Source organism: Rhea pennata, chromosome 15 (genome assembly GCF_028389875.1).
Source record: "Rhea pennata isolate bPtePen1 chromosome 15, bPtePen1.pri, whole genome shotgun sequence".
In the NCBI taxonomy this organism is placed as follows: domain Eukaryota; kingdom Metazoa; phylum Chordata; class Aves; order Rheiformes; family Rheidae; genus Rhea; species Rhea pennata.
Window position 1 is genome coordinate 2,182,080 of NC_084677.1, and position 18,372 is coordinate 2,200,451.

Genomic DNA, 18,372 nt, shown 5'->3' on the forward strand with positions numbered 1-18,372 from the left:
TAACAGTGGATTTGGATTTAATACTTCTTTGTGGATTTAAGTGTTTGGCTGGGGTTATAATGTCAACTACCAGTTGACATTATCATGTTGACTTAACTAGTCAACACCAGTTAAGTGTTTACACTGAGTGTTTTTTTTTTTTTTTGTTTTTTGTTTTTGTTTTTTTTTTTTTTTCAGACTTTTCGTTTGTACCGTGAGTATCAGGATGACATTCTTGTGAAGGCTTTTGTAGAGTGTCAGAAGAGAAGCTTGGTGAATCGCCGGCGAGTAAACCACACACTGGGTCCAAAGAAAAGCCGGGCTTTGCCCTTTGTGCCCATGTCATATCAGCTGTCTCAGAGTTACTACAGGTGGGTGTCAGGAAGTTTATGCATAAGCTAGAAAAGAATATACCCAGTAAAGGTAACATCTCTGTATGCTAGCCCGTTCCTCAGTTAGCAGTTAGGGCTGTACGGGGCACAGAGCCAAGTTCACTGCGCAAAGCCTTTACAAAGGCATGCAGAGAGGGGAGGTAGCGCCCAAGTTCATGATACGATGAAAAGATTTCTTTAATACTCTTGTCGTTCTGATGGTTGCTTGCTTTTCCTCTCCACTTACATTAGGCTGTTTTGTGCTTCACTGTACCTGTATATTTGGCAGGGGGTTGGAGGGGAGAGGGCGAGGGGCAGGCATTTGCAATAATGTATTTAATGCCAAAGCAGCAGATGAGATCTTTTCTTTACTTTTGCCATATAGCTATTTGGGCACCACATAGCTGTGCAAGTAAGTGTAGAAGGTACATGGTTACCAGCTTTATTTGGAACATAAACTACTGCAATTTTTGGGGGTACTGAATGCACAGTGGACTGAAATTCATAAGCAGTAAGAACAGAGTATCAATGTCGTGTGCTTGTTTGAATTTGTTCTTCTATGCAGAGTTTTTACATGGCGGTTTCCCAGTACAATTTGTACAGAATCCTTTCAATTCCTTGAGAAGCTGAAGGATAATGAAAAATCAGACCAGCCAGATAACTTCTCATTTAAAGATCAAGAAACTAAAACATTAGAAGGCATGATTGCATTTCCTATGGATGGACCTGGAGGCCACTGTGTGGCGATGCTTTCCCTATTCGCCTTGGGGCTTGTGTCTGTGAATGTGAGAATCCCAGAACAGATAGTTGTAGTAGACAGCACTATGGTTGAGAATGAAGTGATCAAAAGGTAAGCACCATTATTTCTTTAGTAAGTAAGATTTGAAGGTTGAATGAAATCTGACAAGCATTAGCACTTTCTGCTCTGGGCCTTGGCATGTTTTGTTTGGACATTGTTTAAATTTAATTTTTCAGGGAGCGTTTTGAGGATTTAATAGCACTTTAGTTAGTGCTTGTCATTATAGCCTTGGACACATTTGTCTTTGCATACGTGACATTTAAATTGCCAGGCACTTCACTGCCACCAGACATAATGTGATAAGGAGAGTGTGTGCTATAGGATCATTTTCATCACTATCCTGTTTTTAAGGACTAACAAGGATTCATAACAAGGTTTCAGCTTTCAGAGAAAACTCTACACAGTATTTGTTCCATGCATTGTCTAGTCTTTGGTGGTGTTTTTTTTTTTTTTAATAAACATCCAATAATTGAAATTCCACTCTCTCCCTAGGGAGTCCAATGTTATGAATAGCTATCCTTATGCTCATTATGTTTTCTTAGTGTGCAGCTAAAATCTCTTGTTGCAGTTTAACCTGTTGCTTCCTGCCAGTATACATGAAAAAGTTTTAATCTCTTCCTCTTTAGAGCAGCTTATTACGTATTTGAAGATTGTTATCATATCCTTTCTTCCTTAATTTGCTGTTCTTTAAAATAGGCAATCTCCATTACTTCAGCTGTTTTTTTTTTTCTTTTTGTATGTTATCTAGATCTTTGTCTTTCTCATTACTCTCCTCTGCACTGAACTATCAAAAACCAAATACCGTGTTCTTGCTGGCAGATATATGCCAATTACATCACGTATTATATAGATATGTCTGCTCATACAGCCCAAGATGATGAATGGCCATACTGTTAGAGATTTTTTAAAAAAAGGTATGATGGTTGATGTCCAGCTTGTGATTCACGATAACAAGATTCTCTTCTTATATCTAGTCACTTGTTTCCCTTCCAGTATAGGGACAGGTGCATAGTAGGATATACATAGTCTGTATTTGTCCATATTAAATTGTTTCCTGTTCTTTTCCAGGCCATTTCTCCAGTTTTCTGGAAATATTCTGAACTTAAATCCTGTCCTCCCACATACTTGCAGCCTCTCCAGTTTGGTATCCCCTGCAAACTCAATAAGCAAAGTCCCTCTTTTATCATCCAGGTCATTAGCAAAAATACACACATGGATGAACCCTAGACAAGTCCCAGTTGCAAGTACAGGCATTTGAGTCCAGTTTTAAAACTGGTTGTGGATTTGCACTAGTTTTTCTAATTGTTTATTTCTTTTGGTTATAAAGATGTTAGAAGAGAAGGTACTTACAGTCTGAATAATCTTAGCAAAGGTTGGAAGGGAACCTCTGGCTGTCTCTGGCTTAATCTTTTGCTTAAAGTGGAGGCAATTTCAGATTTGGATCAGGTTGCTCGGAGCCTTATCTACTTCATCTTTATTCATCAGGGCTCATATCCTGTCCAGGAAGGAAATAGTGCTGGTTTGACTAAATCTGTTCCTGGGAAATCCATGCAGGCTGCTATTACTATTCCAATATAACTTTGTGGTTGTCTACAAACAGTTTGTTTTGTTCGTTAAGTAACTGAAGTGTGTGGTCTATATATCTTACTTTTTTCCCCCCCCCTCCTTAAAAATTAACACTGTTTGCTCTATGTGGCAATATTCTTTTTGATCTCAGCCTTTGTGCTCTGACAAGTGTGCCCTCATGATGAAGTGCCTCCTGAACCAGAGTCTCAGCAATGTGAGCTGAAACATTTTGGGTTCCTTTCAAAATGTTCACAAAAAGGAGTGTTTCCTTTTCTAGAGACCTTCATTGTATTATCTTTTCTGTAGCTGCTTGTTCTCAGCACTTTAAATCAGCCTACTATTGACATATCCGCAGCTGTTTACGACTACATTCTGGAATGCAGAAAAGCACGTGTTCTCACTCTGCTGTGTGTAATAAGTCACTTGAGATATTATTTTGAGGGAGGGGAAAAAGCAAAAAAATCAAACAAAACATTTCTGTTTGCTATAGTTTGGGAAAAGATGGACTGGAGGAGGAAGAGGAGGAGGATGACGACTTAGATGACAATTCTGGAGGCAAACGGAGGATAGAAGTAAAAGCTCGTCAAGCATCTCATACCAATTACTTACTGATGAGAGGCTACTATGCACCTGGAATTGTCAGCACACGCAATCTGAGTCCCAGTGACAATATTGTGGTTAATTCCTGCCAAGTGAAGGTTAAGCTGCGATGTACACCAGTTCCAGGAAGACTCAGCTCTCCAGGTTAGTTTTTGTTTGGCCTAACTTGCACAGAAGTAGGTTGGAACAGGCAAGACAGAAAACTTTTGAGCTAAGGAACTGATCTGAACAAAGCCTCCTAATAGGAATAGTCGTCTTCATACTCATTAGAGCATGTGGTTTGCCTTGTAGTGCTTTCTCTCCTGATTTAGCACTAACAGGTGGTTGGCTTATAGAGGGACATTTTGTTGGCAATAAGTCCTTGGCTGCATTTCATGTTTTGCGAAACCATTAATCCAAAGAGGATGCTAGTCCTCTACTTTGTTTTGCGTTTACCAATAATTAAACCAAGTCCTTTTTACAACTTAAAATTCCATATTATGTCATACTAAGACCTTCCCTTCTGTAAAGAGAAAAGAAAATATTTTCAGAGCTCCTTGGACAGATATTCCCATTTACATTGTCTCTTAGAAGTGTTTGGAATAGTGGTGTTTAATCTCTGTTACTTTAGGTACAGTAATTTAAACATTTTGATAACACTTACAGTTTGCATTATTTGCAATTTTTTGTTGGTACTTTCCCCTCTTGAAGAGTATCTTCCTTTCTGCTGTTATACAAATGTAGCCAGAAAAGCCTTTAACTGTAATGGAAGGGCTAGTGCTGTCCCTGCTCCCACTCACAATTGCTATTTTGACAGAGGTAAAATAGAAATTCTTTCTCAAATCTCTGCTACCACACATGCCCTCCAGGTCTGCTGAGTTGACAGCTCATTACAATTGTTCTCATCTTTTCTTGGCTGTCAAAGAAGCACAGCTGTCATGAGTGTCCCACAAGCACAATATAAAGGCAGCCTGCAGATAAAAGGGTGGGGGAGTAAACGAGAACATTGCCAAAACTACTCTCTAATCATCCAGGACTGCAAAAAGGTATTATATTGATTCAGCTTTCTATAGTTGGGGTGAGTTTTGGTGCAGTGATAGATCTGTCCTCAAACGCACAATGCTCAGATGCTTTGTTATGTTGATGGTGCTAAGGCATTGGAAACTTGTGGGTTTTACCATATTTGGCCAATAGCTTTCTACCCTGGATCAGCTTCTTTAGATATTTTGATTAATAGGGTCCTCCATAGCCTTTTCATGCCAAAGGCTCTTCACTTGACCTTCTTCAAGGAAAAAGATGATTTCCTCATCAACTTATAGTTCAGGTGAGTGGAACAAACATGAAAATCTGAGCTGTATTTTAAATAGAAATAGTCCAGAACACTGTTTCAGCATTTTTTCATCTTTCCATAGTACATAGTATAATAACAGCTGCTTCACAGCATATACACTGTTTTTTTTATTTACTTTGCAGTTTCTTCTGTGCTTGATAAGATGGTTGTGGGAGTTTCCTGCCTCCCTAAAACTTTCACCAGACTGATAGAAGTCCAAGAAGAAAATTATGAAGTCGATCGGTTTCTTCATGAGTGTACAGAATGTTATGGCTATAATCCCAGAGATGTAGCTGCTGTTTTGGAGATCCGTAATGCGATAGAGGCAACTTCCCACTTTGGGATTGGCAAAGCTGAGCTGGGCAGACATTTTTGCAGCTATGAAGAAATGGAACCTGCACGCACCAGGAATTTGCAGCAGTACATTCAGGTGGTTTTACAGCCAGCTGCTTTCCATACACACATGTATTCACATTTAGTATTCTCTTTGAACAGGACAATCTTCCAAGCTATATGAAAAAATATAAACTGAAAAGAAAGAGAGATAACGTACCAATAGCCTGATGGCAGTTTTGCCTCATAGTCAGGAGCAATACTTTGTCAAAGTGAGGAATGAACTGTTTCAGAAACTAGAGGTACCAGAGTTCACCTTTGGAAATGAAAGACTTTCCCAGTTACTTTTTCATTTAATTTAAGCTCAACAAAAATGTCTTGTATTGTAATTTCAGAAAAGTATAAGGGGCAGAACATCTTTCCAACTTCAATGCAAAGAGACAGAAAACTGATGCCCCACTAAGCTCTTTCTCTTTTCTTGCTGCCAGTTAAGGATAGGAATTCCATGATATTGGGGTATACTGTTACTTTCCAGTGCAAGCTAATGAACTTTTTTTTTTTCCTTAATAGGATCTTATTGAAATGCAACAGGTTTTAGAAGTAGGAGGCCATACCGTAAGACTGGTTGCAATAATATTTGCCAAGCCATGGCTATTACATTCAGTATGTCTGAAAAATAAACCAGATGATTCTGGTCAGCAAGGCACAGATACCACTCTCTCAGAAATGCAACAGGATTGCCTGCAGTCAGGACCAAAGACGGGGGAGGAGTGCTCAACAGAGGAGGAACAGCCAGAAACTGACTTAAAATCTGTCAGTGATGAAGAACCCCCAAGGAAGAAATGTAAGATTCAAAACGATGAGCTTCAAGGTGGCAACCAATTCTGCCAGGATCCACAAAGTGGTTTGAAAAGTGCAAGTGGAAATAACTCTGCTGCAGATGTTACCGATCCTGTTAAAACAAAGGAAGCTTTAGTCACTGATGAAGAAACAGGCCCCTTGAGAGAGCAGACAGAACACCCAGCTCAAGATTTAGCATGTGCTTCAGATGCTGTGAATGTGGACACTCGCAAGGAACAAGATAAACCTTGTTCTGAGGACAAAGAGCTTCAAGCAGAGAATGTTGATCTCACGTCTGAGCAGGACAAGCAGATCCCTAGCCTTGAACACTCAGCCATGGAGCAGCATGATGAGATTTCCCATTTACAGGAGAACCCAGAAGTCTCTACAGGTATGTAGGAACTCTACACATAAGGAATAGGCTAGTTCACCATCAGCTGATCCCAAACAGGTAGCTACATTTTATAGGCAAATACAAGATCTTTGTGAAGACATATACCACTGAGAGGGGTTTTAATTTCTCACAAAGAGGCACTGCGCTAGTTGATCTGGAAGGTTATGGAGGCTTCAAATACATCAAAGATTCCTTCCCAGATCTGTTGCTGGAATGTTCATGACTAGTTCAGAAATACGCTTTCCTTAGAAACATGTTTTCATGTTGTAATTTCCTCCAAAAGCTTCTTTGGATTTTGAGTTTCTCTTCTCTGGGTTCAGTACAAACGCTAGACCTCTTTAAAACCAGCAAATCCAGTGCTGCTGGTGTACATTTGACTAGAATGTCAATGACTGAGAGCTGCAAACTCCATGAACCATTCACCAGCAAGTGGCATGTGCTAGTGAGATTAATAGCCTCTTTTATGACCCAGTTTGACTTCATCTTTATTACATTTTTACTGCTAGTGTTCTTTTTTTAATAGCTAATAGTCCGTGCCAAGCACTACCTTAAATTTATTGTTGGGGAGTTTATTTTGGTTTTGTTTCTATCAGCTCTGATTTCAGATTGAGTCACAAGCTACCTGCTTGTGCAGTCTTTTGCTGATATCTGCTATTACTCTACATTGACAGCTGCAGGCTGTCATATGAATTAGTGCAGACCAATCCATAGAGCTTAGTGTTGTTTAACGGAGCCTTCCTGCAGGGTACAGACTCAGGGCTGTCTAAACAGCATAGACTTGAGCAGCTCTTATTGTGAAACTACGTAATACATTGTTGTTTTTATTTCCTCTTTATTTTTAGGAGGGGAAAAAATCCTAATTAGTTGTGATACCAAGCTTACAATTTTTACCAGTTTTATTTATGAAGTCCTGCTGGCACTTACCAAGAGATACATGCTTGGGTTGCACTTCTGTGGTCTTAAAACATCATCACATGTTCTAAATAAGCAATTGTCAAGTGGTACATCCTATGTACTGAATTAAAGTAGGAGACATTTAAACATGCAGTATGACTACAGTTACACAATTTGAACTCCAAGTTTTAAGCTCAGTCATGATGTGTCTGCCAAAAGACAAAGTTGAATCTTAGTTTCCAAGTTCGCAGTTTTTAAAATAATGTTTCAGGTGCATCTGACCAGCATTTCTAGTTACTTTGTTTCCATTTGCCTTGAAATGGAGTGTAAGTGCTCAAGCTGCCAACTGCAGTAAAGAGAACCTTTTGGAAAGCTCCTGTTAGGGGTCTTTTGATTTCCACATCCCTAGTGTAGAATTCTGGTCTGTTGTCTTTGTGTATACATGTCATGAGTTGGATTTGGTCTTGACCTTTACTCTATTCCCTTTGCTTAGCTGCTTTACTTAAAAGGGTTTACACAGGAAAGAAGACGTGCTTGTGCCAAAGCTGTTAGCCTCTGGGTGTGGTAGAATTACCCAAAGTTAAGCAATTGTGTAATTAAAGCCCACGTCATAACGCATTATGGAAGTTGCACAGTCTGCCTTACCAAAACTGAACTCTGCTGAAATCTTGAGTTTGCATTCTCAAGTCCCAAGCCTACAGCTACTCAGACTTCTGCTCAATTTCAGTATGATTACTAGTAGCAGTAAAGTTAAACCTTTGAGTGCTTGCAAGCAGAGACCCTGCATCACTCTTTGTGCAAAACTTGGTTCTTTTTCAATCCATATAATTATCCATCATTCAGCTGCGTAGCAAGACTTATAAGAAGAAGCTTCTTGCTACAATTTGGGACTGGACCACAAGAGTGGTTGGAGTAGACAGATGTGGTTAAGACGTAGCTGCAGGAAGAGGGAAGATCCTGCAGGCAGATCAGATGCAATCAGAGTGGAAGCTTAGAAGACCCTGTGCAACTGAGAACAACATTCAGCTCAGGCAGCTCAGTTTGCTTGTATTATTTTCTAGCATAAACCATTGCCTTTTACAGCTTAGCCACCTTATATTTTATTTATTTTAACATAAAATGTACATGTCCTTTTTTTACCAGGAAGTTCTGTGACAGAGCTATCTCAGGCAATCCGGGACAGGTGAGTAGTAGAGGTGTCTGGAGAATAACTAAAGAGTCAGCATTACCGAAGTAACTTCTGAAAACAAATGCTTTGGTGACCTTAGTTTTATCTTCTGATAGTCACAGATATTGAAGATGGAGAACCCTAATGTTTTCTCTGTTGTGCTTGTTAATGGTACTCATGTCTTCATATGCATTCTGGGAAGATCTCTCTGCTACTTGTTCATTTTCAAAAATGAACAATTTTCAAATACCGAAGGAGCAAAAATAATCCTATTCTACAAGCAAGTCTAGTGCCACTAGGTCTCTGCTTAAAATTCCCCTGGAAAGACCTGCAGAAACTGCAATATAGGAAGTTACAGATTTCTCTGCAGAATCTGTCCTTGGATCCCAAAATGCTAAAAATGAGGAACAGAGTTTCTTTTCTGAGCACTGTTGTTGCATGTTGCAGGCGGAAGGATGTCTTGAATGTCCTTGGAGGATATTAGAGCCTAGTGCAAAGAACGCTTTCCTAGTGAATAAAATATAAGGTGGTGGTTGGGAGGTGTCATGGTGCTAATAGTGCTTCTCAGATAGTGAACAGCTAGTATGAAATGCTTCAGGTCTACAGAACTGTTTAGCAGATTAGCACTAGTCTCTGCCCATTCTCAGAGTAGCTGCAGAATTTTACACTTGGTATGTAAGCAAACACTGAAAATGGATGCAGTAAGACTCTGTCCTAAGCAGTAACTCTGATGATGGGAAACCAGCTAGAAGAATCATTCCTGTCAGGAGTACCCAGTAAGGACTAAGAACAGGGTAAGTACCTTTACATAAAATCACAAGATCAGACAGGATAGGCTTGCAGGTGTGTTTTCTTGACTGCTAGTACACGAAGTTGGAAGAGGAGTCTCAATGCAGCCAGCAGTTTGCATTTCTCACTTACAAAGTAGCAACTGACAGAGCCGAACGTGAACCATCGTTTGCAGGGCCTGCGAGAATGTCTGCTTCATTGGGAGACCATGGAGGATTGTGGATGGGAATCTGAATAAACCTGTGTGTAAGGGAATGATGGAAGCTGTGCTCTATCACATCATGACAAAACCTGGCATAACAGAAGGCATGCTGCTGCAGCATTATGTGGGAGTCCTGCAGCCTGTTGCTGTCCTGGAGATACTGCAGGTATCAGTCATCAGATGTTTGAACTTTTAATTCTGGTTCAGTTTCCACACTCAGTTTGTTCTTAGTAGTCAGCAACTCCTTTGCTGGGCGTCCCAGGACAATGGGTGACAATTTTCAACAGACCACGAAAAACAGCCTTCTCCCATTAGTGCAAATTAATCAAAACCAGAGTAAGGTACTATTAGCAGTGAGGATGGAGGCCTGCTTGACCACTGCTCATTGAATTACTATATTACTGATTCAGAAATTTGAGTTTTCTTCTAAAGTGGATATAAATGCTGCTGAAATTCTAGTTGGTGACTAAAGAGTGGCTTCTCATCACGAAATACTAACTCGGGTTGTTTAATGCAGTGTTAATCGCTGTGGAGTTTATCTTAATTTTTCCTTCTATATATTTCATATTGGTAGTCTTTTGACACAAGCGGCAGATTGAAATGTGTCTGTGCTAGACAACAGTGCAAATAATACCTTCTGTTTTTACAAATGTGCTTAAAGGCATACATCCTTAATTGCAGAGCAATACATGGTAAGAAAAAATGAGTTTCTCAGTCTTTTTTGCATCTAGACGTTTATGCCTGCCACCTTACCTTACTTTGTGAGTGAAATCTGCTTGTTTTCTTTCTACAGTGATTCAAAATCTTAAATGTAGCAGTCCTTCCCGTAACGGTCTTCCCCCGGGAAGATGGTTTAACACCGGAAATTAATATTCCAATATATATGCCACACTTCTGTCCAGAGGTTCATACATTTTGGTGTTAATGCAAGTTGTGTATACTACCAACCCAGTGCTGATTCATTCCTGCTTCCTAGGTGTTCCAGCACAGCCTGTCCATCTATCCTATGCCACAGCTACACCACCAAGAGGATAGTTAAGGCCAGGAGATGGGCAAAGCAGCAGGATCAGTGGAAAGGATTAAGACTATAATATATAGTGCATAGTGGTCAGATATGTACATATGGGAGAGAAATGTAGATTCCTAAGCAGCTTAAATTAATTCAAATCCACAAAATCAAGGAAATACCAGTACACTTCACAAATTAGAAAACTTGAATCTGATTTCTTCCCTAGCGATAAATTTGATAACTGGTTGTGAAACCATATATGCAGCTTCTACCTGCAAAATACCAAGGATTAATAAATCTAAGTGCCTGTTAGGTAAGATCACCCAATACATGCTAGACATTTACAGCACAGGCATTGTCTTGCTGGGTGTGGTTGTGAGAACAAATGCCAACTCCTTGGCAAGAAGCAACCCAGAAGTCTGGAATTTCCATATACAGCAGCACTATAATGATTTGTGACTGGTCCTAAACCTTGCAGATCTGTTGCTGAACTCATTCTGTATTAGTATCCAGATGTCAACCACTGTGCTGGAAGGTTTTATCTTGAATAGATAATATAATTGACAACCAAACTGATAAACTAGCACATACCCAGTTATGTGAACTTTGTTCTGCTGTAAACTTTGCCATACCCAGTGCTCCTGGTGGGGGAGGAGGGATGAGCCATCAGTATAAACTTTGTCTAAAGCTTCTGAAAACAGTATGGGTAGAATAGCATTTAACATGTCTTTTTGTGCAACTGTTATAGCTAAAATGTGTGAATTTTTCTACAGGGTCTGGAAGCTCTTGGTTGCATCAAACGATTCTACATGAAAAAGCCATCCGTCGTGTCTCTCTTTTCTCATCCAGTTACGGAAGAACAGCTAAACAATCCCAAACTGAGTGAAATCCCAGTAATATACTATGAGCCTACGATAGACTGTACTCTCAGGCTGGGAAGAGTATTCCCTTGTGAAGTTAATTGGAATAAATGGGTACAGATGATCCATGTATAAAAGATATAAAGCTGAGTCACGTTAACTTGGTTCAGCCTGTAGAAGTGACTGTTAATGCATTTGTGCTCCATGTTTTTTAAGTAAGAAAAGTTATTTATCCTTTTTGAGTGTATGTACCAAGAATAAAAAGTAACAGTAAGATACAGGTCGTATTTCATCCTGTTTTAAGTATATGCTTTTCTTATCTCCAATTGCTTATACAACGTGTAACTCTCAGTTTCTGCCTTATCTTTTGTGGTTTTCTGCAAACTCCGCTAGGTTCTTCATGGAGACTACTCAGCTTTACCTGGCTACTCCAGACCTCTAACCTCCTGTCCAGATGGAATTCAGCCGTGTGTGTCTTCATGATTTACCTGCCTTTCTAAGCTTCTTTCTGCATCTTCCTTTTGGAATAATTCCATCATCTTGATCATCATTCAGAGCTATGACCCGAGTTTTGTCTTTGACTCAGACCTTTGTAGCTCTTTGAGTATGTGCTGTGGTTAAAATCTTAAAGGTGGTAAGCTATGAAGGACCTATCTGGACCCATCTTAGTAACTGCAAGATACTGTCAAACACAGTATACTCTTTCAGTCATCACATCCATCTAGAATTTTGCTGCATGCCTGTTTCCCTGGTTCATCACCTCTCCCTGCATTCTGCTGCCTTCTAAATTACTTGCTTAGGCTTTTACATCCCACCTCTTTTAATTCACTCACACATCAATTCCTGCTTCCAGTCAGTTTGTGATGTCCTGCTGGTTCCCAGACAGAAATGAGAGAAGCCATCTGATTTGAATGCAAAGGCCAAAACCTGATGAGAAACAACCCGCATAGGTCAGACCATACTTGTCATAAATACTTAGGCATTCATCCTAATGAGCTGCCCAGAGGAGCGTATGCTCCGATTCTCTCGTACAAGAATACAAAGTGCAGAATTGTATCCTTGCTAATGCTACCCCCATCATCCTTGTGATGTAGGTGCACTGGTAATAAACAGTTGTATTTTGTGTAATGTCCTTTTTCCTCTCTTTTTAGTTGCTATATTGGTCCTTACAAGAATGCCTGCTAAGTCCTTTAATACTGTAGTATTGCAACAGTACTGTTTTTGAGATAGCATGTTATACCTCTTAATGGACAAATTAAAGGTTATTTTGGCTGGGAGTGAACCATATAAAAAAGCTAAATTTTTTCCCCAAAGATGCTCGTGTTTTGTCGGAGCTGGGGATGAAGCAGCGGGTCTGACTCTGCCTGTGTCGCTGAGCCCCTACTCCAGCGGCCCAACGTTTCATACGTGCTTTCACCTTTCCGATTTTTGCAGGCTCGTGCCTGTTCCACGACGTTACTGGGTTTAGCCTTCAGCCAGGCTTCTCCGCTGCGTCTTTCCGGCCACGGTTCCTTGGCGTGGTGCGTGCTGAGCACGGACCGGCCGCAGCGCTGATTCCAGTGGGCGCAAGTCCTAGCGGCGAGGGGGCTGTGGGGGGCTCCGCTCCCCCCCCCCCCCCCGGGGCCCCGCTCCCCACCGGGGGGCCCCGGCCCCGCTCCCCCCCGCGGCGCCCTGCGGCCCCGCTCCCCCCCGCGGCGCCCTGCGGCCCCGCTCCCCCCCGGCGGCGCCCTGCGGCCCCGCACGCCCTTCCCCGCGGCGGCCGGCGCAGCACCACACAGCGACGGGGGCCGGTGCCAGGCGCGAGGCCTTTATTGGGCGCGGCGCGGGCGCGGGCGCGGCGCGGCGCGGCGCGGGCGGCCGCTCAGTCCCTCCAGCGGTGCCCGCACTGCGCGCTGCAGCACTTGTAGAACGTGGTCATGGGCTCGTCGGCCGAGCGCGTCTGGATCTGCATGAAGTAGGCGCGGGGGTGCTCGCACTTGGGGCACGGCTCTGCGGGCGAGGCGGGCGGCGCGTGAGCCGCGGCCGGCCCGGCCCGACCCCCCCCCCCCCCGCACCCCCAACCGCCGCCGCCCCGGCCCCACAGCCGCCCCCGGCCCGGCCGTACCCGCCGTGGAATCCACGTTCTCCCAGGCCGCCGCGCCGCCCAGCACGTCGTCCACCTCCTTCAGCTGCGGGTACTTCCTGCTCGTCACCTGCGGGCAGCGGCCGTCAGCGGGGCGCCGCCATCTTCCCCCCCCCCCCCACACACACACCCCCCGGCCCGGCCCGGCCCCCCGCGGCACCTTGCGCGTCACGTTGCGCACGTAGGGGCAGGTGGTGCAGGCGAAGCGGTGGCACCGCGGCCCCTCCTCGGCCACCAGCACGTTGCCGCAGGCCGGGCAGAAGAGCAGCATCGCGGCTCCCGCGCGCCGCCCGCCCCTTCCGGCGCGGCGATGGCGGCGATGGCGGCGGAGCCCGAGGAGGAGCTGGCGCACGCCGAGGTGCTGGAGCTCTTCCAGGCGGCGCTGGCGCGGCTGGTGCAGGACCCGCTGCTCTGCGACCTGCCGCCTCAGGTGACGCCGGAGGAGATCGGCTCGCAGGTGGCGCTCGAGTACGGGCAGGCCATGACCGTGCGCGTCTGCAAGGCGGACGGCGAAACCGTGCGTGGGTACCGGGCCGGGGCCGGGGCCGGGGCCGGGGGGGGAGGCGGGTGCCGGGGCCCACCACGGGCCGGGGCGGGGGTGCTGGGCCGGAGGAGGAGGAGGGCGAGCCCCGGGGCGGCGCTGAGGGCTCTCCCCGCAGCCGTCGTGGTGGTGCAGAACGCCTCGGTGCTGGAGCTGAAGAAGGCGCTGCGGCGGCACGTGCAGCTGCGGCAGGCGCGGCAGGGCGGCGTGCAGCACCTCAGCTGGTGAGCGGGGCCGGGGGAGCCGGGAGGGGGCTGCGGGCCGGGGCGGGAGGGGGGCTGCGGGCCAGGCGAGCCACCCGCGGCCCGCCCAGCGCGCCATCCCGGGGCGGCTCCTCCGCCGCCCCCTGAGTGCCTTCCCCCACCCCAAGGAAGTACATCTGGAGGACCTACCACCTAACCTACGCCGGAGAGAAGCTGGCAGATGACAGAAAGAAGCTGAGAGAGTGAGTGGGCAAGTGTCTCCTGGCAGGCGCGAGTCCGCGGGGAGGGAGAGGACGCGCCGCAGTCGGGCCGGCCGTACAGCCTGCGCACGGGCAGGGATTAATCCGTGCCCCGGCTCCGTTAGGTTTGCCAGACCGAGAGGCCTTTTGCAGCAGAGGGAAGCCCTTGGGAAGTTCACCAACCACGACTGTCCCGTGCTGAGCATGTCCATCCACAAACCACACCTGGGCCCTGTGTATCACCCCCTGGGTGTCCACACCAAAACTAAGGCAGAGTGGGTCATGCTTGCTCAGTTCACACCGTAGGTACCCTGCAGAGGCCAGATTAGCACCAAAAAAACCCCCCATGTCTGAGCGGCAAGGCAAGGGATGGTGTCACGCACATGACATGCATTAGTTCCGAGGGCTGCATTAGTTCATATCCGGGGGAACTGCTGTGTGTGTGTGTGAGTATATTAACAGAAGCACGTGGAGAGCAGCTACCAAGAGGAGAATGAGGCCAGGTTACATTGTGTGGTGGGGGGCATCCAGCGGGGTCTAAAGGAAGAAATCGGATGGAGTGTTTGGAGTCATGGAATGACAGAATGTGTTGCCAGTGGCAGGGACCTCTGGAGATCATCTGGTCCAACCCCCCCACCCTGCCATTGTCTCAAGTATTATTAACAACAGATTTAGCAAAAGCAGCAAAAAAATCCCTAAAAAGACAGCTCTACCTAGGGAAAGTTCGCCTTGAAAGATCGATCCGGGGCATGCTTGGGCTGTGTTGCAGTTCAAAAGGCAGATGATCACATTCTGGAGTGCTGGCAGGATGTTCTACTCGTGCAAGTGAGAATTTTATTTTGTCCTGCATTGGAGCACAGCACCTAAAAGTATGAGTCCATCTCCCCAGGGGAAGGAGGAGTCTGACAGGGTATCAGTCAAAGGCGGCGCTTTCTGGGAATTAGCATGTAACGGTGTAATTCTCTGTTTAGGTATGGCATTAGAAACCGTGATGAGGTCAGCTTCATCAAGAAACTTCGAAAGTAACTTGTCAGGTAAGTCCTGAAAAATCTTTTAAGAACTACCAGATCATATTTGTTTTCCCAAGGCTTTAGGGCAAGTGTTTATAGTGACTGGTGTTGCTGCTCTTCACTGCTCAGCAGAGCATTCCTTAATGTCCATGTCTGTGTTAGGCTCACACTCCAGTCCATTTCCACATTTTGGTTTTGTAGCCAAAAGCCCATGGATGCTAACACAGTGTCGTCTTAACAGTGCTGCTGCTTCTGAAATGGTGCGTCTTAGTGCTGGCAATGGCTTATCTCTAACCTTGTTTGTTTTACATTTGGACTCCGACTGCTCCCACCACGTCCTGAGCCTCACTGAGTGCAGTGTTCCTTTATTTGCCCTTACAACTGCTTCTAGGATGTTGCTTTGTTTTAGGCTTCATCATCTCTGACGCTCGCTGTCAGGAATGTAGCAAGCTGCTAACTCAGCCGTAGGAAGAAAGAAGTCTCTTTGTGCCTACAGGTGATTGCCATCACCCAGTTCATTTGATCCTTCTTTGTGTCTCAGCCTATCTCCAGACAGAGCAAAGCAACTGTTCTCTGTCCCTGCTCCTACCTCCCTCCTGTACTATGCAGAGCACCCGCAATTAACAGAAGTGTCCAGTGGGTGCACAGAAGTAAATGCAACAGCAAACATAGCCTGTTCTCTGCTGTTCATAGAGGGAGGCCTTGACCCTGTGCTGTATTTTCTTAGTTTCTCTGGTTTATGGAGACTTGAATTCAGCTGATTCACTGTTCAGGGAAGACAGCACATACTGCTAGGCAACTTTTGTTCTTGGCATTTTTGTGCAAACGATGCATTTAAGTGCTTCCAGCACAGGAAGGACTATATATTTACTTGCATGTAACCCATATGGTTATCATAATTCTAGCATCACTGTCATTAAGAAAAAAAATTACGTACACATACAAATGCGTGGTGTGGTCAAGATTCTCAAGCTTAGTAAGTTTAAAATTGTGCCATCTCCCCTCTTTCCCCCTCCCATCTAAAAAAACATCTAAAACTCTGAAAAGCAGTGGTAATACCAGCTTTTCCAACTGTCTGTTTGCTCATTTTGTTTTGTAACTCCAGCTGTCTGGGTTAGAAAATGTCATTTTGCAACAACAGTGACTTTTTTTCCTCTTTCGATGCTGCCATTTTCACAGTATCCACCGTCAGAAAATGTATGCACTGACAGAGAAGCTCCATCTGCCTGGTGGCGCCTGTGACCACCAGGGACTGATCCCCATGGACACTCTAGACTAGTACTGCAGTAATACAAGAGCCCAGCATGCAGTAACTGTTGTTCCTGTCAAATTTTTTCTTTCTTTAACAGAGAAAGCAGAGAATCCAGCTGTACCAAGACCAGTCGGCAGATTCAGCACCTTCCTGGAGGAAGAGGCTGTAGCATTTCACAGCAAAACAGGCTCAGAGTTGAAGGGAAGCTCCCACGTGCCACAGCTTTTGCAGTTGCTGTTTGAAATGTCTGCCTCGGAGCTGTACGCTGTGTCCGTTTTCAGGGATTAAAGAGACCCCGCAGTTATGGCCGCTGCTTCATTTCCAGCTGCAAACCCATGTCTGGCTCTGCTTGGGTGCTAGAAAAGGACTTAGCCTACAGGTGCATGAAACAGCATAGATGAGATGATAACGTAACAAACGTAGCCACAGACTATGCAGAATAATTAACAGTAGCTAAAACGCTACCTTTCCATTTAATCACCACCTTAGCAGTAGTAAACAACTCTGGTTAAAAATGTAGTATTGAAACTAGTGTAATAAAAATAATGGCAGCAGAAAAGGTTCAATACAATTGAACAAGGCACAAACATTCTGTTTTCAGAGTCTTCTGAGATAAGGCAAAAACATGCCTGCCAAGTGCTAAGGAGACAGTTTAAATTAACCATGGGCAGGGTTAGAAGTGTCATTTGGATTAGAGGCTCTGTCCATATGGAACTGGCACAGCAAATGCAAAGACGGGCCATCTCCAGTGCCTGCTCGAGAAGCCAGTCTTTGCCTTTCAGTGGAGCTGTGCATCCAGGTCGTATTTCTCGCAGAACTTGTCTGTGAATGGTATACATGTAAGGAACTCGCACCACTCACACTTGATGGGGTAGAAATAGAACAGAATCACAAGTCCTGAGAAGAGTGCAATGAAGATGAGCTGGAAAACTATAATTTGGCATCGCTTCCTATATAAGTCAAACTTCCCAAAGCTAATGTAGGGCAGGAAGGCAAAAGAGAGGAAGAAGCCGCTGATAAATCCTGAAATGTGAGCAAAATTATCAATCCAAGGCAGGAGGCCAAAGGCAAAAAGGAAAAGCACCACAGCCAGCAGCTTGAAGAAGGCCCTCCACGGGCGTGCCAGGATTTGCCAACTCTGGAAGAGCTCCACAAAGAGACAGGCCAGAATCCCAAACTGGGATCCTGCAGGGCCAACCTGCAGAAGAAGAGCATTACGAGTAACATCAGCCACGTGCCACCTGCCTGGCTTCTGCAGCCAGCTCCAGACATCACAGTTATCTGACACTCAGCTCCTTGTTTAGGAGTATTTGGGAAGAAGATGCCGCAGCCCAAGCCTTTGTCCTTAAAATGGAGTTTAAGAAGTAAAGGGCCTGCTTTGATCTTGGGATTGAGGTAGGTATGAGGCCAGCAACTGCCAGAATGGATTTTATATTTAAAGAATGCAGATATGGTTTGGGTCACCAGGGTGAAGACTCAAGCTCCCTTCTCCCGCTACCCACCACATACTTTTTCTCAAAGAAGGACCACTCCTGGAAGATGGTCCTCCAGCTCCTGCCACATGGTCTTCTGAAGTGAAACTGGATAGTCACATCAGACTTCCCCAGCTGTGGAATATGGACAAAGACAGTCCTGGACAGCGTGTTGGGAAGGCAAGCTCTTGCCTTCACCCTCAGCTGCCTGCTGTTCGCACGTGGAGGGTCTCTGGCGCTAGCTACAGATCTCAATTCTCAGTCTGCCAGGACCCTCTCCGGACAAAGGGCATTAGCCCGTTCATTGCAAGAAGCAGCCTTCTTACTGCAGCCAGACTGGGCCAGTCATTTGGTGCTCGGGGGTTTTATTGCTCAGATGATGGTGTGGTGCTGCCTTTCTAGCTACAAATCTGCACAAGC

At 45.1% G+C, this 18,372-nt stretch overlaps 4 protein-coding genes across 13 annotated transcripts in view; 2 read left to right on the forward strand and 2 right to left on the reverse strand.

The window, feature by feature from the left end:
- GTF3C1 (general transcription factor IIIC subunit 1) overlaps positions 1 to 12,245 on the forward strand; it is a 55,934-nt gene extending 43,689 nt beyond the window's left edge. For both annotated transcript variants that reach the window (XM_062587841.1, XM_062587842.1), the window contains 8 exons: positions 178 to 350; positions 916 to 1,200; positions 3,206 to 3,459; positions 4,768 to 5,054; positions 5,528 to 6,188; positions 8,229 to 8,268; positions 9,218 to 9,410; positions 11,027 to 12,245. In XM_062587841.1, coding sequence (XP_062443825.1) covers positions 178 to 350; positions 916 to 1,200; positions 3,206 to 3,459; positions 4,768 to 5,054; positions 5,528 to 6,188; positions 8,229 to 8,268; positions 9,218 to 9,410; positions 11,027 to 11,248 — 2,115 coding nt within the window. In that variant the 3' untranslated portion in view covers positions 11,249 to 12,245. The remainder of the gene's footprint in view (positions 1 to 177; positions 351 to 915; positions 1,201 to 3,205; positions 3,460 to 4,767; positions 5,055 to 5,527; positions 6,189 to 8,228; positions 8,269 to 9,217; positions 9,411 to 11,026) is intronic.
- Positions 12,246 to 12,899: 654 nt separating this feature from the next.
- On the reverse strand, positions 12,900 to 13,626 carry POLR3K (RNA polymerase III subunit K). The gene is made up of 3 exons (XM_062588808.1): positions 13,396 to 13,626; positions 13,218 to 13,305; positions 12,900 to 13,102 (listed from the first exon to the last, which is right to left on the reverse strand). Exons 1-3 carry the CDS (start codon positions 13,504 to 13,506, stop codon positions 12,975 to 12,977), a joined length of 327 nt encoding a protein of 108 aa, XP_062444792.1. The 5' UTR covers positions 13,507 to 13,626; the 3' UTR covers positions 12,900 to 12,974.
- SNRNP25 (small nuclear ribonucleoprotein U11/U12 subunit 25) lies at positions 13,373 to 16,784 on the forward strand. Of its 2 annotated transcripts, none has more exons than XM_062588807.1 (5): positions 13,373 to 13,756; positions 13,895 to 14,000; positions 14,147 to 14,221; positions 15,190 to 15,252; positions 15,638 to 15,899. In XM_062588807.1, exons 1-4 carry the CDS (start codon positions 13,546 to 13,548, stop codon positions 15,242 to 15,244), a joined length of 447 nt encoding a protein of 148 aa, XP_062444791.1. In that variant the 5' UTR covers positions 13,373 to 13,545; the 3' UTR covers positions 15,245 to 15,252; positions 15,638 to 15,899. The 2 variants fall into 2 exon arrangements, with proteins under 2 accessions (XP_062444791.1, XP_062444790.1); XM_062588806.1 differs by lacking the exon at positions 15,638 to 15,899 and adding an exon at positions 16,578 to 16,784 and having other exon boundaries at positions 13,377 to 13,756.
- The window catches only part of RHBDF1 (rhomboid 5 homolog 1), a 42,024-nt gene continuing 37,809 nt past the window's right edge, over positions 14,158 to 18,372 (reverse strand). For 5 of the 8 annotated variants that reach the window (XM_062588799.1, XM_062588802.1, XM_062588798.1 and 2 more), the window contains one exon: positions 14,159 to 17,678. In XM_062588799.1, coding sequence (XP_062444783.1) covers positions 17,259 to 17,678 — 420 coding nt within the window. In that variant the 3' untranslated portion in view covers positions 14,159 to 17,258. Of the gene's footprint in view, positions 17,679 to 18,372 lie in introns of all 8 variants that reach the window. The other 3 variants (XM_062588803.1, XM_062588801.1, XM_062588804.1) reach the window with 2 other exon arrangements.